General features: G+C 31.9%; 1 protein-coding gene across 7 annotated transcripts in view; it reads right to left on the reverse strand.

The window, feature by feature from the left end:
- LOC143198090 (irregular chiasm C-roughest protein) overlaps positions 1–27,567 on the reverse strand; it is a 314,080-nt gene that overhangs the window by 37,226 nt on the left and 249,287 nt on the right. For all 7 annotated transcript variants that reach the window (XM_076407063.1, XM_076407061.1, XM_076407062.1 and 4 more), the window contains 2 exons: positions 6,194–6,283; positions 5,972–6,136 (listed from right to left, as the gene is read on the reverse strand). In XM_076407063.1, coding sequence (XP_076263178.1) covers positions 5,972–6,136; positions 6,194–6,283 — 255 coding nt within the window. The remainder of the gene's footprint in view (positions 1–5,971; positions 6,137–6,193; positions 6,284–27,567) is intronic.

The raw sequence follows: 27,567 nt of genomic DNA on the forward strand, positions 1-27,567 counted from the left end.
GAAACACGAAAGAAGATTACTAAATCATACTAACGTGGAAGCAATACAACTGCTGGACAGCGCGCAGGATGTCAGGATGAAACGAACAAAACCATACGAACTTATATGAAGTGTATACATCTAGTGTAAACTATAGCTATAAGTTAATAATTAATAAATAATTATAATTTTATTATTGAGGAATACATACTGATTTATTTTCTCGCACTCGTCTTGATTGTTAATTAATCCAAGTACATAGGAAAAGTAGTAATAAATTAATTGTAAATTAAAATTGTACTAAGCGTATCTAATAAAGATGTTATAAAAAAAAACTAATACCTAGAATGACATAAAATATCGATATAGTGACGCGGTTTTTACCAGACGGAGGAATTGTGTTGAATTATATTTTACTTCGTAATATCTTGAAATTATAAAAAACCATAAATATAACTGTAAATAATTAAGATAAATAAAATTATTTTTGATAATATTCGCTGTAAATAATATATGTCGGAACAATAAAGTTATAAATTATGACGCCAACACATAATTTGGATGCTTGGATTTACTGGAAATAATAAAATAGAGCTGACACTATCAAGAAACATCAGTTGTTAGATAGTGACATTACCATACTGCAATATAAAAGACAAGTATTATAATTTCTAAGTCTAATTCAGAAGTACTTCTAGTCAATTCAAAGTAAAGTAGCAGTAAGGAGACCAAGCCTGCTCCCCAAAAGCAACTCTTCTCGTGATAAATCTTAAGTTAACTTTCTCCCTGAACTATAATCATGGATCGGTTGAAATGATCATGTTGGTCTGATCATGAGTTGAAATATAATGATAAACATTTCACAGCAATTTCAACGAACTCTAAATAAATAACCTCTTGGATAATAAAAAAATAAACGATTTATTGATAATAAAATATAGTTCTACAAAATTTGTATTGAAATATTAGAGCGACGCTGGAATTTACATTTGTACTTCTCATATCCGTCAATAAATATCGTTGAAACTACATTACAGTTGTACGGTATATTATACGGTACAGTCAGAGACTACAGAAGATCATTTATAGGAAACTAATTCATTATTTTAAAGAGTACATTTATTAGTTTGTTCAGTAAGAACGAGAATACTATTTTGGCAATAGGGTTGGTATTTGGTAACGATAATGTAATTTTCCAAAGAATTAAATACCAATTATTAAGATTTTCAAGTTAAAAGTCAATTCTCAACCGTTAACGTTATTTGATTGTTCTGTTTGAGAACATTCAGCGACATAAATATTTAATAGTATTGTGTTTTTACGCGAAACAATTAACAGAAGGAGAGTCCAAACTTAATATTTACCCTTGGGGCTTCGGGGTGGGGGGAATTAAAAATAAAGACTTCCTAAATAAAAAATTAAGGTCTTTCATCTTCTGGCAAATTTGGTACGGAACGGAATTCCAACAAGTGTTTACTTGGATTTCGTTCGAACGCTACGTTCGCTACGAAATAAAATATTTAATTTAGCAAAGTTGCGCGGCTCCCTCTTCATTCGTTTTATATTGTTGAAATTCTTGCTCGCATCCTCCCCCTACCCCATTATAAATAAATTAATTATACGCATTACAGGACCAACCCTTTCTTTCTCTTCGTAACCTACGATTTTACAGTAACATAACTTTTGTCCCGGTATTATTTCGCGTTCTAGTTTTTAAGAGATGAGATGGTATTTGAATGAAAACAATTCTATTGCACATTAGCCGGAAAATGTTTGTAATAAATGTAACTAAAACAGGCGCTGGTTGTATTTTTGTTAACAATGAAAATACGAAAAAAACACTTTAAATAACTGTTAAACAATGACAAAGAGCGGTCTGGAGGATCAAAAGAGTTCGAATAAAATGTATTGCAAGACTTATTGGACAAAATACTCATCGCGTATTCTTAAAAATCTTTTAAAGAGCTTAGTAGTTGATGAATAAACTATTTCTAGACATTTATATGTGATAGGAAAGATTAAAAAGGAGGGAAAATGGCACAAATGAACTGAAAATGTCATTTCGAATCATTTCAACATTGCGGTACATCTACTGTAGCAATGCCAAGTTCATAAAGATATGAGTTAGTCCAGGAGAGCGTCTATATGGACACAGAAGTGGAATATTCATGGTGATAAATAGCGAGTAACTGACGCAAAAACATTCTCTTGCATAACAACGTTTGAACATAGTTTCAACAGTGAATGATATATTGTTGCAGCTCAAATGGAAATTTGATGCACCTAGCTTATTCACCAGGTATATCGAGTGTTCTGACTACTATTTGTTCAGATCGATACAGCATAGTTGGTCTGGCATACAATTTAGAAGTGCTAAAGAAGTGTTGTGAAAATGGATGGATGATTGGATCGCTGCCAAACCAACATCGTTCTTTTGACACGCTATCTCCACGTTAACAGAAAGATGGGAAAAAGTTGTAGAAATTGACGAAAAATATCTAGTTCTATATATATTGTATCAATTGTTTTTAATAAATAACTTTTTTAAAGTGATAAAATAATTAGAATACAAGCAAGCAACACGTCATAGTAATATAACCAGGTGATGTCGTGTGTGTAATGATGAACGAAGGTTTATCAAAAGTAAGGTCATCGATTAAAGGGGCACATATATCATTGATTATTGTCCGAAATGTATATGAATAACTTTGTTTAGAAAAAGCATTTAAATAAACTGAAATTAATTTATCTCCAACCCATTATAATATGATTTCTTATCGATGGGCATTTTTCTGTTATAGGCCAGAGCTGTGGAATTTTAATTAACCTGTAATATTTTTTTATTTTTTGGTGTAATATTATTTATTTGAAATAAACATTTTATTTTTCTTCATTAATTTAAAAATTCGTGTCGCGTAATAAAAAATGTACTTTCTATTTTTGTTTGGTATGGTTGGAGAATTAATTTTTTCACATACTAACGAGAATTTTATTTTTCTGGTATATACAGCTAATGAAATGTTTGCACAACTAAGTAATAACGAATGGCGAACTAACAAATATCCCGTTTCTGGCTGATTGATTTCTGAATTATTTATAAACAGTCTGGCTTGGATGGAGGTTTCGCGATGATAAAACTTTAACCTTTAAAACTTCGAGTTTGACCATATTCGTTAAGTTTTTGCTTTTATTGAGCGATATTTAAAAAATATCATCGTTTAGTGTCGAAAACTCAATACTTTTTTCACTGTTTTCACAACCCTTTAATGTTAATTCATTAATTTAAGAGAAACAGTTTAAAAGATGTAATATGTCTATCATGATGAGTATTTATATATTTATGTTGACTAAAATATTGAGCACTTAAATCAAAAATCACTCTCAATCAGAACTGAGTGATACAATCAGTTTTGATGATCAAGACAACAATTTGGAACAATTTATTTGTCTATAAAATCAACTTATGGCCATCCAAAGTGTTTGAAAAATAAAATAAAATAAAATAAAGAATAAGAATAAAAGAATTTTGTTTAACTATTAACTATATTTCTATTTAAGGTAGCTATATATTTTTTGTTTTAATATATTTTTTTGTTCTGTTTTGTGTCTTTGTTATTTAGTCAGAGAAAATCAATTTTTTGATGATCTGATTCGGAGTTGTCACATTGAAACCAAGAGATAGATTTCTGAGTTGCTCTGAGACGAAGGTAGCTCAATCTAATGAGATTAATGTGGCTGAATTTTATTGAAGCACCTTTGAATCGTTTCTTCCAAGTTATATAAACATGATGTATGTATATTTGTAGGCAAATAAATATAAATCAAGTCGTTCACTTGATTCAGGAAGTCGAGGTTCTTTTCTATCGGTGGTACTTTTCCAGCAGTTGTGAATTAATATGTTATAAAAATACTGTTCAGCGTCTCTAGGCTTTTAATTCATGTGCTAGCTAAATATCCTTCTTCCTGAACCTTCTACAAGGTTTTTAATCGATAGGAAAATATAAAAAGATGGCTCTTTGTGAGCATAACTAGAGTAAGCTTTCCCGCAGCATTCCTTATCCTTTCCTTGTCTTCCACGTGGGTATATGTTAAAAAATAAGACGACATAAAAGGCGAGCGGGTTTTTTATTTATTCAAACTTATTTAATGTTGTTTGCTAAGCAATCGTACTTGTATATAATATATTAATGCTGTGCTATGGTAAGTATTCCTTTAAAGCCTTCCTTGAACCCATCTTAAAATCTAACATGAATCTAATGAAGTTACGCAAAACGATGTTCTCGGGGTATTTTAGTTTCATCAGTTTTTAGAGCTCAGGCTAGTCGTTAGTCCCACGGAGCAAAATCAGGTGAATGGGGGCGAGTTTGTTGATCAAAAAGCCGTAAAGAATCAAAATTGTTCAAATACTGCGCATTATTTTAATGAAGGAACCAATAATTAGCGGTTCATAATTCAGGTTCCTTGAGATTATAACCATATTTAAAGATACGCTGTATTTTAGACTATCAATTTTTTATGGGAGTATCAAAAATTGAAGGGATGATTGATGTTTATGTTACAGATTGGATCGATTTGTTAGTTGCAATGTTAAATGTAATGACCTAATGGGGTTTTTGGATTTGTGTAGGGCACGGTTAATTTGGTGTTGTTAGAACTGTAGCCAATTTTGGGCGAAACTAACTGGCCGGCTAGCACACTCCGCGCGGTAAATATCAAATTAAGTTGATTTAGAGACTGTAATGCATTTACATTGTCAAATAAATAAATAAACAAGCCTCATTATGGGCCTTTTCAATTAGAGAGTCGAGTTGATTATTTGTTAAATATTCGCGGTCGGTCATAGTTTAAATCATTTCATCGTCACCATACGCCCAATAATGTTTACTGGCCATTGTTACGCGTTTATACAACTTAATATTAGATTACACTAGTTTGAAATTAATTCCAATCATAAACATTTGACTGTGGGCGTATAGTGGAACTTTCTCGGTTACATATCATAACACCTCTATATATTTGTTAAATGCATTTGTTGAGTCTTTAGAGAAAATACCTTTTATTTGCTAAGTTAGACTTAGGCGTAGAAATTTTTTTGTCTTGCATAGTTCCTTCCTTGTTCGGGTATCCTAGGTATTTTTAGACGTAAGGTTCGGCATATATTGGTAGCAAGAAGTAAGGTTCAGTTAACATAGTAATAACATAGTAACATAATAAGTAGTATAGCATAATATTTATATTATTTAAATTAGTTAATAAAGCTACATTTTGTCAAAAAATGCATTTTAAAATATTTGGGTTTAACAACGAAAGAAACAAAAGCAGATGTACCACTAGACACTGTTACCACTGTTATATATCTTTCTTCATATATACATTTGCTGCTGACATTGCGATACCTGCTATTGGAGACAATAACCTAGGAGAACTTGATGCAAAATTTAGTTCAAAGGAACATATTGAACAGAAAAGAAAGGAACTCGAATTTAGATACAAAAATTTTATTGGTTATTAGGAAGAAAATCTAAATTATCCGTATATAATAAATTGCTACAGTGCAAGCAAATCCTAAAATACGGACATGTGGAATTTAGTTATGGTGATGTTCTGGCGAAAAGTAGTATCAAGGTAATAGAAGTATTTCAGAATAAAGTGCTGAGAAGTATTGTCGAATATTGTAGTATGTGTCGAATTCGAACTGTCATAGAGGAAATTAAGAGATTGGAGATTAGGTAATTCGAAGAGTAAAGACTCCACTCCCATGATAGCGCCGAAGTGCTACACCCGTGTGTTTGTTAAGTTGTGTAGTGAAGTGTACTAAGTGGCAAAAGCACTGAAAAGTGCTGCATTAATATTATTATAGTTATGTAAAGACCAATGAGTAAGTAAGATTCCTAGAAAAGTACCCAGTTCTAACGACTATAATAATTATATATTATATTTTAAAAAAATTGACGTGACAAAGTTATTGAACTATTGATAGACAAACCCTTACCATGTCCATCAATCCAGGTTATTTCAGCCGCTGGTTTACCACCATAACTTATACATTCAAGTTCGATTTCGCGATCCTCCGTGGTTACCATGTAGTCTCCTTGAACAATCTTGGGTGGGTCCGGAGGTACCAAAACAGTTAAAGTTGCAAAGTGACTTCTAATTCCTGTAATAAAATCGAGATAAATAAAAGGTCGAAGGATTATTTCTGGATGTTTCTTACCAGGATCTCCTTGTGGACCAGGTGATACTTGGCATTGGTACTTTGCATCATCATCTAGCATAACAGGGTAGATATCCAAGGAAAAATCACCTGAAACAAAATAACATTTTTAGTTAAATCTTTTTCCATTTCTTGAAATATAACAAATAAATGAGAATTTTTGAAATGTTTCTTATCTAATCTGACTAACTACGATTGAATGACATAACGAAGAATATAGACCATTAATTATCTATAACTTTATGAAAGAGACTAAATAGTGCATTGAAACATATAAAAAGGTATTTTTTGGAATTGTTATTTTATTGCAAAAAGTGTCCAACAAACTTTTCCATTAATATGTTAAGTACATCGTTAAAACTAAACAAAGTTTTGAAATTTGCAATAAAACAAAACGTGACTAGTTTGACCTAACGACGAACTTCGACAATTATTTATAGTCATTGAATCTATAATGAAAAAAGCTTGTACATGGTTTCAGTGACGCTAAATAATTTAATGAAATATATAAAGTTTTTTTAGAACTGATATTTTTTTATTGTCAAATTTTTCACCAGAATTCAAATTATTTGGAAATATTAAATTTTATTATTAAAATAATTTCTTAATAAAATATATGGAAACGTGTTTAAATCATTTAATTAATAAGGATCTATACGTCCTATCTATAAAGCTCAATTAGTTCGGACTGATGGCCTTTGGAACTTTATTTATATCTGAAACATCATTGAAATCCTTATTAAATATACATAGCGATTGATTTACCTCAACAAATCTAAATTTACCATCTGATAAACAGTGGTTATTATATATCTTTAGGGGTATTTCAAGGGTTTAATTGGTATTATTTTTGAATGTATAGTTAAACAGGTTGATATATATCGTTGAAACTGATTATATAGTACAATTATGCTTTAATATATTTAGTATTTCTTAATATTTAATTTCGCCAATATCTAATAGATGTTGATTTATTATTATAGAATTATTAGGAATATTATATTTAAGTAGAAGTTTATATTTTGTAAAAAGTTCTGTTAAGTGTATTTAGTTAGGAATCACGGATGTTTCATATGATCGACCATTGCTTCATTTTAAAATGGAAATAGCCTTTGTTATACTTCTGGTTATTAGTATACCCCTTTTCTTTAAGGGGTTTTCGTTTATTTTGAACTAGAGGATTCGATGCTCGAGTGTTCTTTGGTTTATAAAAAGAGGGGAAACCGGTGTGAGGTACCTTCGTTTGTTATATAATGCATCTTCATAGACTTCTTGACTAACTTGGAGGCAAAAGATTTGAAAGTAACGAAGAAGTAGAGGAGTATGTGTGCAATTGGCTGACAACACGCCTTCAAACTTTTTATGAGGAAGGAATATCCAAATCAGTAGCAAGACTCTGTAGAGCAACTGTGACTACATTGAAAAATGTTAAATGTTTAGTTTGGTTATACCATTGACCAATAAATTTATTTTACAAAATTACCGTTTATATTAGATTCCCCCTCGTACTCAGTTATCAAGTTATTTGTCAATTATATCAACATTTTCATTTCAAAAACGGTGAAACTATAAGAATATTTACATGAAGAAGTTCGAAGTTCAAGTTTTCAAAATACGAATAAAGTCTGAGTCCTCGTATAAACAGCGGCTAATGTAGACACCATTTATTTTTTATTAGACATAATTTAAAAATTATAAAGCTTAAGTGAATGGGAGTAACGGCTATAAATGAAAATTTTCACCCAGTATTGATCACGTAGTGATGACGAGACAACAATTCATGGAACGGTTGCCTAAAAAAGTCATTATACCCTAGTGTATTTGCTGTTTTTTGAGAATTTATTTGTTCAAGTATTAGCTGAAACTATACTTATAGGATCTCGTATATGAAATGTTTGCACAACTAAGTGATATTGAATGGTATCGAACTAACAAATATAAAGTTTCTAGTTAATTGATTTTTGAACTATTAATCAATATCTATCTGGGTTCAAATATATTGCTTTTCAAATTTTAAAAGTTCATCTTCGTTAAAGTGTACTGTTTAGTATTCATTAAGTATATTATTTAAAACCGTAATAATCAATTTTATCGCCTATATTATTGATAAAAGACATAATTTGGGTTAATTTTAACACACTTTTAATTAATAAATTGTTACACTCGGCATTTTGTCAAGATCTTGTATACCATGTTACTCAGTATTCAAACACTCAAGACTAAAATTGGGCTCTTTCGAATGGTTATTTTGTCGCTGACCTTCTGTTTGGTTCAGAGACATGGACAATGTTAGAGTCTGACATCTGGGGTCTTTTAAATGCGATGTATACGGCAATTTCCACATATTTTTTTTGAGATTACATTTTAAATGAAGTTGCGATGTGTGATATTCAGTGCAATTGACAATGGTTTGGAACTTGTTTGTCGAATGAGAAGTGAAATAACTCCTGACATATTTCTGCGAGCATTTTAAATTAAAGACGCAAAAAGTAGCATCAAGATTTGAAAAATAGAAGACTAACAAAGAATTAACACCAGAATGATTGCGACTGATTTTCAGCAGTGGTCAGATTTAAAGAATTGTTGGAAGTCCAGCGACATCAACAATAGTATATTGGTTGAGAAGTAGACATTTTCCACGAATGTCGGCTGTGGATTGATGAATGATGAGATGGATCCTCAACAATTTAATATAGTTTCTTGTAATAACTCACCCTAGAAATGAAAAAAACTTTAAGTAAATGAGTGGCTTTGGTGCTTGTTTTTCATGAATGGTATATGCCTTTAGTTTTTTTTCATAATCTATGTTATTTTGTGGATTTGCGGAATCTAAACCGTTGAAAATGGATATATTTCTACCCTTCATTGAATTAGTTTTAAAACGGTATTTTTTTATGGATTCCATTAGTGGGAAAAACTGTAAATATTGAATTGGAATCTGTAAATTCCACGGATTAATATTATACCCATTGTTTAGATGTAAGGCATATTCAGTGCATGATAATATATAATTTAATTCTTAAGATAGAACCGAATATAAAATGTGTGAACATTTGATAAATATTATTCTATCGTGAAAGCAGATTACCCCTGAGACGGTTTCGGGAAGAAAATTTTTCTTTGTTATTAACAGTTAATAAAAAAGTCCAAAATTAGATCTTAAAGCTGTCCCTTTTAAAAAATTCATTGGCATTTTACGGGCTTATTTTTCTTTATGGGGGTGTAAATGTCGAATATTGTTGTTCCACCGTGTCGACAAGAAGGGACTATACGTCCCGAAATGTCTTCCGTCATAGTTTCAGCTATGTGGACTGTCTCGGGGCCAATACCGACGGGCATATAAAACATTTTCTTGACATTGCAATAAAGTTGTGCTCTTTTATGTAGTAGGGAAGGCCTTTTAGGTATGTCGATGATTTTGGGGAGTGGCCTTTATTGTCCTAGTTTTACGGCCCATTCAGTAGTGCACTCGAATTGGTAATTAAAAAGTTTTATATCTCTAGAATAGTATTGTTTTACGACGGAGGTGTATTAGCGATGTTTCTGTTAAATTAGTGGTATGGGTATGGTTGAGTCACTTTTTTCAGTTTTACTACCATTTGTCTTTATTGTTTTTATGGGATAGGTAATTATACGTATGATGGTACATTTATGGATTTATATTTTAAGTTGTTTTGAACCGATATTGAGTATTGGTTTTCTCTTGAAGAACGTGGAAGTCAATTCACTAGAGATTGTTTTGACGATGAATGATGAAAAAAAATTATGAAATCGCCTGACGTTTATTTCGTGTCGTTAGAATATGCAATATAATAATAATCACACCTAAATTAAAGTTAATCAGTAGTCAACATCACCAGTATTTTATATATATATATATATATATATATATATATATATATATATATATATATATGCATTGTGTTATTTCCATGGTATGGCCCATATAGAGTGGTTTTCCAGCTTTTGCTGTCTCCAAATTTTAATAGTTGAGATTGAGTTATTGCAATTCGCCTGGTGGCAACCAAAAGTCGAAGAACGCCCTGAAGTCGTAGTTCTGGCAGGAATTCCCGACCTAGGGGTGCTTTTCAAAGCATGTATGTTTCCTTATTTTAGTAGTGGATGGCTAGGGGACTTGGAGCATCTTGAATCCATCTTTGATGACCTTACAGCTTCAACTGCGATAATTTTGCCCGTACTCCACTCAACTACGCCAAGGAATGCGTTGAATAATTTGACAATTGCCGGATTGCAATTGAAACGATTACCAATTCAACGTTAACTTGACCTGTAATGAGTCTGTATTTCTGAAAGGTATGTTGTCTGTATATAGTATATAGAAATCCGCTTTACAAATTAATCAAGGATCAATAAATATATATCTGAACCACAGTACATCAGTGAATATACCATTGGCTTGAATTACAATTAATCAATAATATTCAATAAATATCAGTTTACTACAATTATATTATTTATGAAACTTTTCTGCTATATTGTTTTATTATATGAGATTAATTGTTTTAAAGCAAATATTGTTAGTTCCACATACTAAACCTCGAAATTATAAAAAAACCGCGTTTTAGTTATAGTGACATTATTAAAAAGGTAAGTAACTTAACACTGGAACTGATAAGAAAAATTCATAAATTTCATTATAAATAACTAGATGTTACATATTCGTGATATCAGTTCATTTGAGTAAGGTTGAAACAAGAGAAATATTTAATTTTATTTATATATTAACTACTAATATTAAAGTTCAATAAGTTATTATTATATTGTTTATTTCTTTTATTTTAAGACCTTACATTTTCATATATTACTATATAACTGAGAACCTTAAGAATAACTCATTTTCCTTCTTTTTCATTTTAGACACATAAAAATAGGCTGGATATTTGTCATCTCTTTTCTTGTCTAACTATTCTTTGTATTGTACTTTATGAAATAGTTAAGTAATTGCATTGAGGTATATAAGGACAGACAAATAATGCATATTAATACCTTAAACCTAAGGGCATTTATGATAATAGAAAAAAAAATTGAATATATTTTGTAACTGTACGTCTGTAGGATGAATAGGTCTAAGGAAAGCGAAAGTTGAGGTCTAAATTACACACTGAAAATGCTGTGGAATATTTGCTGTTGATGTTATTAATCTCTGTCTAAAGTTCGGAAAAACTGGACATTAGTCACCATTTTCAATTTTGCGTTGTTCTTTATGAAAGGGGGTCATGATTATAAGGACAGAAACATTAGTACCTATTGTATTTCAAGTCAATACTAGGTTAATATGGTACCAAAAAAAAACGAAATATATTTTGTAACACTGCCTGTGTAGCAGAAATACTGTCGCAGAATTGACACACAATTCGTATTCCAGTCTGAGCCCGTTAAACTTTGGAATAGATGTACTCGTATGACGAGGATGAAATTACAACTTTTTTATGGATTGCACTGTGTGTATGTTTCCGTGTTTTTTTTTCTTAGAGTCCTCGTCGCTCGACGCCATCCCACCCCACCGGGACGAAATTGCATTATCGCTGTATTCTTTCTTTAAGCGGGTTCGAGGAACGTGACGTGGAAGTACGTCGGAAAGATTGCGAGATGTGTCGTTCTCTCATAATACACTTTAAGTTTTTACGAAGTTTTATAGTCCGAAAGTAAAACTGGAAATAAAACAAAAAAAAACCGACGCAAGTTTTAACACAATTGAAACGGAACGGCTTGCATCCTAATAGGGACGGAGTTACGTCGGTTCCTTCAAGATTAGAGTCTTGTCTTTTTTTTTTGAAATCGAGTTTGTTGGCTTCTCTATGATGAGTTTATTCACTCCTCTGCTTTCCTGCTTTATCTCTACCTTTAAAGTATGCAAACGGTTGCTACGGCGAATTTGTTATCGCGGCACGTAAGTTACATCGCGTAAAAATTGCTTAATTATCAAAATTTCAGAAATATTTGTTGATTATTTTAAAGTTTTAGGAAGAAAATTACCGAACAAATCAATAAAATAAATCAAGAGTAATCAAGCTTGAGGCCGGATGTCTTAATGCCGACGATGATAAACCTTAAGCAATAGGTTCAGTACAGATAAAACCTCAGTTGATAAAACGGAGACTCTATATTAGTTTTAAAATGTGAGTAATTTTAAGGCGACCGAGCCGTTCGCTTTTAAAAACAATAATTTGTCCGGAAAATTGCAGAAACATAAATGTACGTGGTACGACATGAACTATGTTAATGTAATAAATCTCCATGGGAAACGCGCAATATTTCCACTAATAACAATAATAACGAACATTTTTCTTTCATATCCACAATTCAACATCAAAGGGCCTCTCGAATCGATAGGGAGCGTGGCCTAACCTTTCCGCTGGGATCGATATTTTCGCCGTTTCGGGACAAAATAAAATGTCGCGGGTTGACACAAAAAGACACAAATTCTGAAAAATGACCCAAAGGAATTATTTACGAGCGAAAGTATCAAATAAAAAACACCTCATAAAGAATTCCTCGATGGTGTTAATAATTTAACGCGTCGGCTGAAATAGTAAGAAAACACACCAAATGGAAGGGAACAAATACCCCTTAATTTGTGGGCTAGTTTGGTGTCTTGTAATTATGCCCTAAAATCAAATCGTTACAGCACTTTAATCAATAGAAATCGTATTCTATATTATTAATCAGCTTAGCGAAGGTACTGCGTTCCTTTTTGAAGAAAACGGGGGTACCTGGAGGCGTGAAATTTGGTACGGTTAAAGTTTAGAGGTAGGTATAATTTATAGGCTTAATATTTTTGTGTAATTTGCGCTACAATTAGATATATTCCAATAAAACGAAAAACACCCAAATCAAGCAACAAGGGATAGCTGTCAGGTCGGTGACACAAAATAAATAAACAGACCGAGCGGGTAGCCGTGCGAGCTAAGAATTTAGTTTTGTAAGTAAAAAAATTGACCGGACCTCAAAAAATAAATGAGGAACTCCCTAAAGATTAAAAAATAATCAAATTCAGATTTTTAACCCAAAAAAAAATTTAAATAAAATATGAGGCTTTATTTAAACTAGGGACTACAATTATTTTATATTCTACTATATACACTCGTTTTAGCTTAACAATTACCTAAACCTATTTATCTATTTAGAACCTCTATGATCTATTTATTATTTTAATTACTACCAACTATTTTGAAGTCGGTGCCGAGCCCAAACTGTTACATATTAATTTAGATTTGTTTTGTTGCTAATTTAATGTTTTGTATATGCCACATAATTCTTTTATTATTTTTGTATTTTTTGGGCTCGGCACCGACTTCAAAGTGGACTTCACTGGCCCCTCCTCCTTCACTACCACAGATCCTGATTTGGTTTCAATGGGACCACCTCGGAAGTGCACTCTTTGGAATGAAAAAAGAATTTTGAAATCCACTTACAATTGACGGAGAAATCGGCGAACATACATTAAAACTTAAATATATAGTCGAACATAGAACCTGCTCCTTTTTCGAAATCGGTTAATAAAATAAAGGACAGTGTTCGTTAAGATGAAGTGAGTGTTTTTTTTATGTTTGAAAGGATATTAAAAGTAAAAGTGAGTAGTTAAAACATTATTGAACCAAGTTATTCAATTTTAAGCAGTGTTACTTAAGGTTTTGTTTTACTTTCGGTTATTCCCGTATTGTTAGAATTATTAAAGAGTTATGGCAAGTTTGAAAAAAAAACGATTAATGTTAGTATAGTGACGTAAAATCATTGGGCAGATCTCCCAATGTTAGATCAAGTGCTTCCAATGCATGATTTGTTCAGTAGTTTGAAGATTTAACTACTTTGACGCTGACGTTCACTTAAGTAATTATTATTATAAACACTAGACAATTTTAAATGAACCTTTATTGTATTGTTTTCCTTTTTGGATGTAAAAAAGTTGTCAGTGTGACGAAAATAGCATTTTAGAATCTCCATTCATTCGTTGACTTAGAACCTTTATATCTAAAAAAATTCTATGGAAATTACGTACTATATTATGGCTTCATTGAACAAATGTTACATGAGATTCTAATAAATTCCTTTTAATAAAATATACAATGCACGTCATAGATGACGTCGAATATACCGCCAAATGCAGTTTGTAAATATGTAAAATTCGTTTAAAGCTGAAGTTACTTTTCATAAAAAAGCTCATAATCGAACAACACTTAGTTTACTGAATATCACGGATTAAAAAAAATATTCTAAGGAAATTGGTTTTTCGATAGAAACGACTAGAGAGGATTTCTGGGATCTCTTGAGGACTGATCTTTTTAGCTATATTATTTATTTAGTTATATACACAAAATAAAAACTTAAGAAGTTTACTGCCGTATACGGTACGCTACTGGATACAAACTCTCGTAAAGTGTTAATTTCTGAGGCAAACAAGACGATGCCGACACTTCCATTTCCAAAATTCCACGAAACGTCTTGCGCCGTTCTCGGTTTGTTTCTCAGTTAAGACGAATCAGAACTTGGAGAGGCTGATTTTGTCAACATCTCGTCCTGTGTCGTTCGGCAAATATGTTTGTCGAAATTATTATGAAAGCCCGCCGGAGAGTCTTTTATATCGAGCGCGCCAGTTGCCCGGACGCTAACGCTGATTAAGTGGCGTCAGATTTTCCAAATCCGAATAAAACTTACTCTTAATGTTTCCCATCTCTTATAATTATCAGCATTTCAAACTTCTATTTACTTGGATTGGATTCTGATTGGTTTTTAAATATTTTAATTCGGATGGTTTCGTTCAGTTTCATACATTTTGGATGTTGTTTCCTATATTTAGATTAGTTGCAATGATACTATCATTATAACAATATCGCATCAATTAATTATGAAATTGTCAGTTACTAATAATAGTAGAATGAAAAAGGAAAACAGAGTTATTTTAACAGTTACTGATTATTTTTGAGATTTACTTGCAGATCAATATGTAAGTGTTGCAACTTTTTACATGCTGCTATATATAGATAAAGTCATACTGGGAATTCAGGAACTTATTAATATCCTTGGGAAATATATTTGAATTTTATTTGAAGCCTGTGACAATCTTTATATTTAGAAAAATTAAAAAAAAATATATCCTATTACTTACTGTAATTGTTTTGATTTTTTGATTGTATTATTGACTTATCGAAATTTCTAAATCAAATCAACTTGTTTTCAGAATGGTACTCCATGCTTCAGAGTAATTTTTTTTAGAATCCTATTGACAAGACGGTCAAACTATAATATTACCACTGTCAATTTTATTTTGCATAATTGGGGTTGGATCTTCCGTTAGTTGGGTGTCGCACCCACTTTACTTCGTTTGATCCACGCCATATACATTTGCTTTTGTTCTGAGCATCTGATGGATTTTCAGTAGTACGTTAATAGTGAAAAAGAAAGTATGTATGATGGAAGTTGTTTTCTTACATCTTCTTAGTTCTGCTATTGTAGGTAATCTCTGATGTCAATGTGAGATAGCTTGCATACAGCACTTATTTAAATTAATTTTCTTACTAGTTATCTGAACTCCCGAACTGGAGAATAACCATTAAAAAACTGAATTACTATTAAAATATCAACAATTTATGATAATAATTGCATTATTTATAATAAATATACAAGTGGGTTTTTGTGTCGCTATATTTTATGATTTACTTACATATACAGGGTAAATATTATTATTAAAATTTTGTCAATGAATGACCAATGTAATGTATAAATTACATTAGTGGAACGGTCTAGTGAAATTTCCGTTAATGTTTGGATATTTTACATCTATATGAATAAAATGAAAATTTTGGGGAAGTGAATAAGAATAACTAGTCACTTAGGTGGTGTGTACCTCATAATATAATATCATCATCACCATGAAGACCCAAATTTTAGTGTAGATTGTGTAGATATTTCCCATCTTTCTGAAAAGCTCCTGCCTCCTCCTTAGCCGATTCGCCGTATTCCTTCAGAGCTAGATTCTTCTCCTCTATTACTCATCTGAAGTATTTGAACTCCTGAACTTGCTCAAATGGACTTTGGGATCCACTTTTCTTTATTATTACTACCACTTATTTATTTTCAGTCATACGGCTTTGCAATGGGAACTATATCATCAGCTAATATAACGCTATCATGAGCGAACATCAGATCGACCGAGGAGTTTGTAGCATCACATTGAACGCCATATCTGTTTTTGAAAATTTTTCGCACAATTTTATCCATTACTATGTTGAAACGTGGTAGAGACACGATGTCTTGGAGACCACTGGCTCTGATCTCAAATGAATTCGACTTCGAATAGGCAAAGGACACTGCTATGGAAAACAATTGAATATATTGGATGTGGTTCAGTGTATTCGTCACTTCGTGTTTTAATTTTACACTGCTTCTTGATGGGAGAAGACCGTCAAAGCGAAATAATTTATTGAAATGTGTTATAAGGGACTCTACTCCATGAGTTTGGTGACTGTAAACGTGGTCGTAGAGACATTGATGATACAAAACGCGGTGGATGTCGTCCAAATAAGTGGTAACACCAGAAAACGGCAAAATCGCATGTATTTGGCGATGTATAAACGTAACAAATGGGTTTGCGTCTATATGTGAGAATGGATGAAGCATGCATGGATCACTTCACTCCGGAATCAAAAGGATCGTCATCTGAGTGGACAGAATCTGGCGAGACCTATTTTGAGGCAAAAGATAAATCGTTCTATAATAGTGGTACGTTAGAGCGACACTGGAATGATTGTGTGGCTCTTGATGGAGATTACGTTGATGGATAAAGCCAATTTTGAACAAAAAAAAAAGCGTTGCGGGCGTAGACTTTTCAGGATATAAGTTGCTTTTTGTAGAAACAAAAACAAGTACTTTCGAATATCGCCGTTCTTGGGTTGGGATATTTCAAACCGGCTTAATCCCGAACTTAATTAAAGCCTTATTTTTCTGCCTTTTAATTTAAACGAAAGTGTTTCGACGAATATCCGAAATAAAGTGGTAAAACCGGTGTGGGAATGGTAAAGTTCGCGACCCGACCGGGGTCCCCTCCGCAAATATAAATAACGTTTATTCTATGCAAAATACCCGGAGCCTCAGAAGAAAAACATCGGTTTCGGCCTTGATCCCTTTTAACTCCGCCGGCTCCACTTATAACTTCCGCCGAAGAATGCGGAATCGCAATAGCGCCCCTCTCTCCCCGCGACCGCCAAAGAGCGACCCGGGAGAGCTCTAAATATTTCAAAATGGCAGACGGGGAGAGAGAGAGAAACAATTCGGATGGGCGTCGAATTGAATTCGACTCGGAAAATGCGAATCGTATTTGTTTATTGGGTCTTGGCACGAGGTTCGACACTAATTTAGGAGGAAAGTTTCTAGTTGATGCACGTTAATAATTCGTTTGGGCGGGCGGGGTACTTGGTGACAGGCGGTAAAGTCGATTAACTCCGCGTTTGTTATTGCATTCGCTGCACAGTTCACGGCGGTTTATATTTTAAGTTTATTAGTTCCCGAAGATGTCTGAGGCCAACACTGACGCACTTTTAGCGGTTTGTTTTCTATTTCTTATTTAGACTCTTAAATGAAATGAACGTTGAAATGAAATAAAAAAATTTATTTATATTAATGCTGAAACAATAACAATAGTGACAAAAAGATGTAGAATGTTCGTTAACTTAATATACAATGTACAGTTAAAGTACAGTTTGGATATTGATTTGATTGGATATAATATCTTTATACTTATTACGTTATACCATTATATGTTACGCGATTAAAAGAATATGCAAGACGAATACTGCATAAATACATCAGGATATATTACTTAAAATAATATTAAATTAGCTGTAATTTCCAGTCGTTAGTTCATTTGTAGATCTTGTTGACTGTCATTTTTTGGAATTATTGTGTTAGTGTTAATTGATAATATTTTTGGTGTTTTGTTAAAATTATATTCATTTATAGAGAGAAAAAACTTAATACCAACACACCAGTTTGGGTTTATTACACAAGACCAGGTCCACAGATGTTATTGAAAAAATCGAAAGTAAAAATGTATGCTCAGCTATATTCTTAGATGTAGCATAAACCTTCGATAAGGTTTGATATGAAGACCTTGATCATAAACTACAAAAAATGTTACCAAAATAACACAGTGAACTATTAAAATCATACATTACAACCAGAATGTTTAGAGTCAAACAAGAAGTAGCTTACTCTAGAATAAAAGAACCTAAAGCAGGTGTACCACAAGAAAGTGTACTGGGACCAATGCTTTATCTACTTTATACTTATGATATACTACAAGTGGAAAATATTATGACGGCTACATTTGCTGATGATACTGCGATTATAGCTGTCAGAGACAATAGTCAAGAAGTCTTACAAAAATTACAACAGGCAAGTGACAATATAAATAATTGGACACAAGCTTGGAAAATAAAAATTCCGTATCAGCACCAATAACATTAAATAGTACTATCATTCCATATAGCAACAACGCTAAATATCTCGGAATGAATCTCGTTGCAAAACTTCGCTAGAAGGAACATATAAAGAAGAAAAGAAAAGAACTGGAATTGAAATATAGGAAAATGTACTGGCTAATTGGAAGAAAATCACAATTATCAGTACATAATAAATTGCTATTATATAAGCAAATGCTGAAACCTATATGGACATACGGAGTTCAATTATGGGGATGTTCTGCGTAAATAAAATACAAAAGAGTAACGTAAATAAAATACAAATTTTGTAGAACAAAGTCCTGAGAGAGGTATTGTGGGTGCACCCAAATACTATAGTACTGACTACCTATATCGAGACCTTCAGATACCCATAATCAGTCAAGAAATCAAGATAATTGCAAGGGGGCATGAGAAAAGACTCCATTCTCATGAGAATATTGAAATATTGCAGCTTTTGGATATAACCAGAACTGGACACAGACTCAAAAGAACCAACCATCTGATCTTGTGTAGTGTTGTGTAGTGAGGTGCATATATTAAAAAATACAGCAGTGACATGTATAAACATTATTTCATCAGGGATTGAGATAGGGCCGATGGGTCCTCCTAGTTATATACCTAGATTGAAGTTATCATAAAGATAAATTGTAGGTTAGACGGAAACGACTAGTAACAAAGTATTAATTAAATAATAATAAAAATATTCATTTAATTAGAGGTAATAAATAATCATCTTGAAGATTACTGTCTAGTGAACAGGTTACCGAGTAGCCTGATTAACATTCTGTTGATTGCGATATTACTGAGTTAAAATAGAAAGATAGAGAATATTAGAGTTAATTATAACGAATGGAATGAATGTCTTACTGATGACGTTATTAATTTAAATTAAAAGTCTTGGATCAATAATCTGTTGACACAAATTTTTCAAGATTATGGGTATGTATTCCTCCTTACATGACAACTACACTAAATTGAGTAAATAGTATCAATTGTTTCTCACTATGTTATTCAGTTGAGTGTGCAAGATGGAGAACATATTTCTAAAGTATGCTGTAGGTTGATGCTTTGAAAGCGTTGATCGGTGCAATAATATAGATTTGTGACAAGAACAATTTTTTTGTGCTAACTACTTGGCACTGTGGTGACTAATATTGTTTTTTTAAACCGTATATTGATTATCTAAAGATAACGTTTTGATATTACTCTCTATTAGTACGTCTAAAATGAGCGCCTTTCAATATCCAATTGATTTTATTTATCGTTTTATTCTCGACTTGTCATGTTTATTGTATTAATTTCTAGGTCTCGTTGTATACATAAGTTTGCAACTATTATTTTATATATTATTCATATTTTAAATATGAAACATCTGTTCTTTATATTATAACTTACAACCAGAATGTTATCCAGAAAAACAAAAAACATGACTCAAACAACACGTGTATGACACAACGATTTGACTTTGACTCAGTACATAAGATAGGCATGTGATAAAAACAATATGATAGATATTTTTTGCCGCGCTCAATTGGAACCGGCAGTTTTTCATAATAGGTCCAAAAGCGCCCAGACCACTATACGTTTCCTAAATAATTAACCTGTATTACACGAAGTAATGAAATAAAAATGTTCGCTTTGTTAACGGTAGAGCGCGGTGAGAGCCTGTATTTGTTACGTTGCTTTGAAAATAATACGCCGATAATAACCAGACAAAAACAGTCCGCTGCCGAGGGCTCTATCTCAAATCTGAAATATCGATCAAGGTGGAATAATGTTAAAAGGGCACAATTAAGGGTCAAAGGTCGACTGTGGCCGGGATATGTCGGTATCGTATTTAAATTAATATTGGATTTTAATTATGTTGTTTGTCTTTGTCTCGGTTTCCGTTTGGTCGGATCGGATTTTTTCTTGTTCATTATCTTTTATATGTCTTATTTTGGCTTAATTAGAGAAACAATTTTGATTATAACTTATTTTATAGGCTTAATTATAAGTATGAAGGTTTTTTAATTTCAAGCTTTATTATGAGAAATCTGCACAAGGTATTCTATTCAAAGTATTGTTCATCGATGGTCACTATTCTTCCATCCACCATCTTTTACGGCAGCAGACAATTTACCGTGTTGTAATTTTAACTGTCGTCTTCACGAAATGACACATATTGACAAGTAAAGACTGCCAGTGAAGCTTTGCGTTGAGATTTTTTAACTTTTACAAACGTCTTGTCTTTTGATTTCAAGCAAATAAGCAAACCTGCCTATAATGGAGTGCTACAACTATAAAATAATCACTTGGTTATCAGTGACCTAATTTTTTACATTTGACTTATACAACTTACTTCTTTGTCAGTCGATTAAATATAAATTTTATTTTGGGATACTTTATATATAGTTCTATGAGAAGACATTCAACAATTGGCCAGGTTCATAAAACTACAGACAGAAAAGCTTTCGAAGTAAAAATATATAGCTTTCAATAAAGTCTGCTATTAGGAACTCATGTATAAACTCCATAATATGTTACCCAAGCAATACGTTGAACACGTTTAGAGTTAAACAAGAAAAGGCCTCAACAATGAAATAAATAAAAGCAAGTGTACCCCAATGCAGTGCTTTGGGTGGGTCCTGTTCTTCACATACTCTGTACATGTGACTTACTATAGATAGAAATTGTTAACATGGCTACATTTCCTGACAATACTGCGATACTAGCTATTGGATACAATAACGAAGAAGCAATCAGCAAAGTAACTAATAATACGCAACAATAACACGCAAGTAATAATATAAATAAGTGGACCCAGACATGGAGAATATAAGTCAACAAGAGTAAATCAGTTCATATGCAATTTACCTACAACCAAACAATTCACATACCAATTAATTTGAATAGTACTATTATGCCATACAGTAACAGTACCTTAGGATAAATTTTAACGCTAAACTTTGTTGGATGGGGCCTATCAAATATAAAAGAAAATAACTCGAATTAGAATATAAAAATATAAGAAAACCTTAATTATCCGTTGCTGCCGTTATGGGAATTGTGGTTGAACCTAAATACTACAGGAACAATTACTTACTCTGTAGGAGAACTATAGAGGAAATAGGTTCGTAATAAGACATGGGGTTTCACTTCCATAACCAAAACCAACTATCACAGACGCAAGACAACCAAACCGTGTGATTTTGTGTGTTGAAGTGCAATAAGTGAAAAAAAAAACACTGAAAAGTGCTACTAATTTTTATTTTATTAGAGATAAGCAAGGGCCAAGAGACTTCCTTTTAAGTCTGCAAAGACCAATTGTAAGTTAATTGGCAACGACTATTAATAACATATTAATAGATTAAAGAAAAGTCTTACATATAATAATTAAAAAGTTAGTTTTCAAGTTTTGATTAGTCTATTAAACATTTCCTTACGTTTAATCCCTATAAAGTGAATAGAAGCGAATTAAACGTTCTTGATATTTAGTTTTATTTATGGTTCAAAAGCGCCTATATAAGTTTGATGTGATCTTTATATTTTATTAATAGATGGGTAGAGGTCCTTAAGTGGATTAGGATTAAGAAAACCTCTTCTTTCGTAAACATGTCTGCCATTTCATTACCGGTAACACCCACACAACTTAAAACCCAGACGAAGTGTTTTTCGTGAGTTTTGAGACTAGAACTTTTTACCTTTTATGTATGTTTTTTGTTGGGGGAAGAAAATATAACACAAAAATAAGCCACCGTAATAATAACCGGATAAAATGTCGGATAAACGGAAGCAAATATGAATGGGGCCGTTTAAACACGGTGCTTTTTCGGAAGACGATTTAATGCAGTTTGGGGCCGGGAACGAGGAGCAGCTACAAAAAGTCAACATGGCAAGGAAAGTAATAAAAAGCAAAGGTAAACAGTGTCCGGTATCGAGAGACTAATTCGCTTCAGACGTAGGACCCGGGCGCGTACAGACCACGGAGGGATGATCCAAGTAACCCGGTGACATAACAGCTTTTCACCGCACCCTCGGGACCGGCCCGGATATGGAAGTTGTTCTGAATATATTCCGCTATTACTGTCGTAAAACGTTACGTGTGGCACTTTTAATAAAATATCGATCGGTCGTCTTTCTAATACTGGAAGTCATTCCAGTCTCTTCATTCGTCATTCTTGAAATCTTGTAAAGGATATTTTTATTTATACTATCTTTTTTTGCCATAAAAATTCCACAAAATAATTATTAGGTGACCGCAAAATTTTTCGTTACTTTTGTTACTCAAATTATTGATTTTATTTAATAACAACATGAATATATGTTATTGAGACTGAATGGTGTGATACGTGACACGTTTAAACATAGATGTTTGGTTTGTAATAGAATATATTTAAACCCTCGGCATCGTTTTTCTCTCACTGTTAAACAGTCATCATTTCTTACCGTTAAATAAAATAGATTTTTAAAATAAATTAAAGGTTTTTGTAGTTTATATCTCATAACTGGCGTAGGATTCTGAGAAGATCATAAAGCTGTTTCAATTAATTCAGGTTAAAGACTGAGCTATTCAGAAAATCATCAAATGCAAAGTGGCGGACGAATATACAGGCGATACAAATAATGTTATATCCTACTAACATGTATATTGCTTTGATCGTTTCATTGGGAGAAATGTGTTATATCACGGGACTAATAGAATCTTGGCTACGAAGACTGAATGGCGTTATGACTGAAACGCATAAGCATAAAGGTTTAGTTTATATTTGAATAGGTTTAGATCCTCAGTGTAATTTTGTAATTGTTTTTTCACTTTTTTCCGTAAAACAAAATAGTTTTTTAAAGTAAAATAAAAGTTTTTGTATCCTAAATGTTCACATATCATTATTAATATACTTTCAAACTATCGTCCATGGAAAACTATAATTTTTTCTATTTTTACGCGTTTGCTACTTTTGCAAACTATTATTATACGAAGACTTTGATTTTTTCTAATCTGGAAAACGTATTGTGATAAGGACATTGTGTATCGATCCAAATAAATTACAGAATATATAAATCACATATATCTGGACCGTGCCAAGGATGATAGGATTTCTTATTTGCTATTTTCAAAGCATATTTTAATTAGTCTTGCAATTTTATGATGTTAAAGGAATAAAGAATGCTTGAAGAATCTCATGAATGGTCATCCAATCTAGCTTTATTTTAACTAGGTCACTGTTGATTTCACTCTAGTTGGTTGTCGGCAGAGTGAATTAGAAAAACATACTTTTTTATTTTGAATAATAATTTTAAATTTTGATGATAAAGAACATTGTTCTTACAGAGCACTGTTCACAATTAATAAAAATACGATACAAATAAAAAACTTGTGGCTTGAGATACAATAAGTTCCCATAAATATTCAGGAGAATATTATGATGTTTTATCTAAGTTTTACTCATAAAATAATAGGGTAAAATAACTCGTAACTATATACTCTTTATACACTAATTTTTTTAGTTTTAATAATTAGAGTTATGCATATACTCACGAAATAATCATTATGTTTGAAGAACCAAACCAAACCATTCTTCGACTGTGGTTTCAGATAGAGCAAGTTCTTTATAAATTTCGTAAAGAATGTCATGACGTTTAGCGTTAGTTTTCCTCATAAAATAATGGAGTAATGTAACTATATTCTTTATAGATATTAAATTTTTCATTTTTAATAAACAAACAAAATCAATCAAGGGTCTATATATGTATATATATATATATATATATATATATATATATATATATATATATATATATATATATATATATATATATATATATAATTAAATAGGTCTATGATTCAGATAACTGAACGTCAAATATAGATGATAAACTAGAAAATTTACTACTCAATCTGTACCTAACAATTAAATATTTGTTAATTAGTTGTCATTTCCTGACTTAACAAGGTTATATAACAAAATGTTTCATTTTAAGTGACATCTCAGATATGCGTTAGTTAAAGTAGATCAATTTATTTCAAAATAAAATACTTTGGAGTATTGCTCATGTACACATTGCAATACAAACACATCTGTAGACAAAGAAGAGATTGATTCAAAACTATTTCCTATAACGAAAATGTTGAGGCTCTAGTTCTTAAATTGTAATTAATACGTGTATCATATAGTCCATAATTATTGTGCTGTAAAACTATAGAATTCAATCAATTATCATATTATCAAAAAATACTATAAATTCATACAAGAGTATAATTGAGAATTCAAAATTAACTCTTAGAGACATTTTCAAAACAGGCGTATCTTCCAGTCTGTTAAATGTCTTAGGTTGGCTTGTTGATTATTAATAAGTAATGTAGGAACAGAAATTTGCAGCAAATTAAGTTGGATAACTTTAAAGTTATCGGAAAGGCAATCATAAGTTCCGGACCAATAAAACTAAAGGCTGCAGCGTGCGAATTCAGCCTCCCGCAGTCCCCAGGAGCGTATGCATACACCGGCAGTAAATAACGGGTCCGCTACAGGATGTAACCCCAGCGGCTCGTACTTTCAAATTTAGGAAAGCGGCAAAGGCCAATTACCTCTCTGGACGCTGGGGCCGCGATAGTTGCAATCGTTACTTTTTCCACTTTCGTTCGTTGTTTTATAGCCGAAAATAAGTTTCCACGCGTTAAGTTAGATGAATGCTTTTTTGAATTAAAGCAAGAATTTTATACAAATAATTATATCGAAACTAACTGGGTTTATTGTATGCATTTGCGTAATATGTGAAGTTATTGCATTACATGAATGTTGCGTTGTCACAAATTTTACTGTTTCCAAAGTTTCGTGTACAGTCTCACTTCTTTTTGGGATCATATACCATACATTTGAAAGAGAAAGGAAGTCATGTTCTGAATATTATGGCGAGATACTTCATGATTAATAACTTTAATTATATTAATTATTAATAAGTTTAATCCTTAATTAATAAATTACATTTTTCTGAATAAAAAATTCATTCATCTTCATTTACATCTTATTTTCTCAACCTCTATTATGCAGAAGTAATCTATGAGAAGAATCTCTGCAATAAATTCGTTAAGAATTTAAAAATTTTGTTTTAGTGTGCAGTCCTGAAAATATGGATTTTGATTGTATTTTGTAAAGGATGTTTGCCACAAAAACTAATGAGTACTTAAGATACATTTGCATACAGCTGAGTGGTATCTTGCAAGAGAATATCTAAAGCTAGCAATATTACCTGTATCTTATTAACATTATTACTTACAAAACTTACTTACAAATTATATCGAAACTAACTGGGATTATTGTATGCATTTGCGTAATATGTGAAGTTATTGCATTACATGGACGTTGTGTTATCACAAATTTTACTGTTTCCAATGTTTCGTGTACAGCTCACTTCTTTTCGGGATCATATACCATACATTTGAAAGGGAAAGGAAGTCATGTTCTGAATATTATGGGGAGATACTCATGATTAATAACTGTGATAAAATGTCTAATTTAATTTCATTTTATGTTAGCTTTTATGTAGTCAATTTTAATAAATATGAAGTGTATATGAAGTTATTTCACGTCAAAGGAAACAATAAAGCTACTGGACAATGCGCAGGAAATCAGGAGATTGAGACGAACCAAAGAACCGTTACATATGTACCCGCAAATCTTTGAACTTCTATAGACTATAAATAGATTTATTAAAAAGAAACTTGTATTCATGTTCATGATATTTTTTTCAAATTCTCCCAAACTACTATTTACCTCTAGTAACGATTTGTTCGTTAATTAGCTACGATAGAAAATGGAAGTATACGGTTAATAATTACTATCTTATAAAGTATTGCGAGGAAAGAGAAAACGAAAAAGATCAAATTAAGTATATGGACACGTCGAGCGGACGAGCACGGCGTTGTCATATCGAAAAATAATTGGAGTAATTACTTTTAAATTAAATCTAGAGAAAGAAGGGAGAAAAAGAGCTGACGCGTTACGTGGAAACTTTTTATGGAGCTTAAGAAATGGCATTAGATCAATTATATTAAATTGGTTCTCTTGTTTCGTCGGACGGCGCAGCTGGACAGTTTACGGTCTTGTTACCGTCGTGGAAAAGGTAAGAAATAAATTGATTATCAAAACGATAAATGCCGCTTGGATTTGACGTCGTATTTTAACTTTGAGATTAATTTATTATTGGGAAGCTTTTTTTTGTTAATTTATATGGACTTATATAGAATTAACACTTTTGTCAAAATTCTTCGGTTTGATAGCAATGTTAACAGATTCAATATGTTTTGTGTACAGCAGAAACTGTTAAAAAACGTATGATTAATAAAAAAAAGTAACCTAAACAATGGGATCACAAATCTCATGACAATTGGGTGGCCCGCTGAGGTTAAATATGGACGTACAAGTATAGATGAATATACTAATCGCTTAAAAATCGATGATTGTGGTAAAAAATATAATACGTTTTATGATACAATAACATGATGTTCCACGAGATAACTTACAACCTTCTGTCTAAGCAAAATTCAAAATATTTTTACGTGGGTAAGTGAATGATGAATAATATATAGATATGATATGTTTGAATCAATAATATCGTTGAACAATTGAGTATTTTATTATTGTGGAAGTCTTTTTATTAACTTATATATACCTATATAGAATAAACATTCTGTTAAAAATTCTTAGGTCTTATAGCTTTAATAGATTCAATAAGTTAGTTCAATAAATTCGATAGATTCAATATGTTTACTATACAGCAAACACTATTTAAAAAAGTATGACAAACCTCGTTTTTTGATGGGGATGATATTGTTAAAGCAAGACAATGGGATGATAAACCCCATGGAGACTGTACATTAAGAAATTTAACTGTAATTGTGTGGCAAGCTGAAGTTAA

This window comes from Rhynchophorus ferrugineus, unplaced genomic scaffold (genome assembly GCF_030347505.1).
Source record: "Rhynchophorus ferrugineus isolate W39M unplaced genomic scaffold, kcgeb_rfMv2 rfM6, whole genome shotgun sequence".
In the NCBI taxonomy this organism is placed as follows: domain Eukaryota; kingdom Metazoa; phylum Arthropoda; class Insecta; order Coleoptera; family Curculionidae; genus Rhynchophorus; species Rhynchophorus ferrugineus.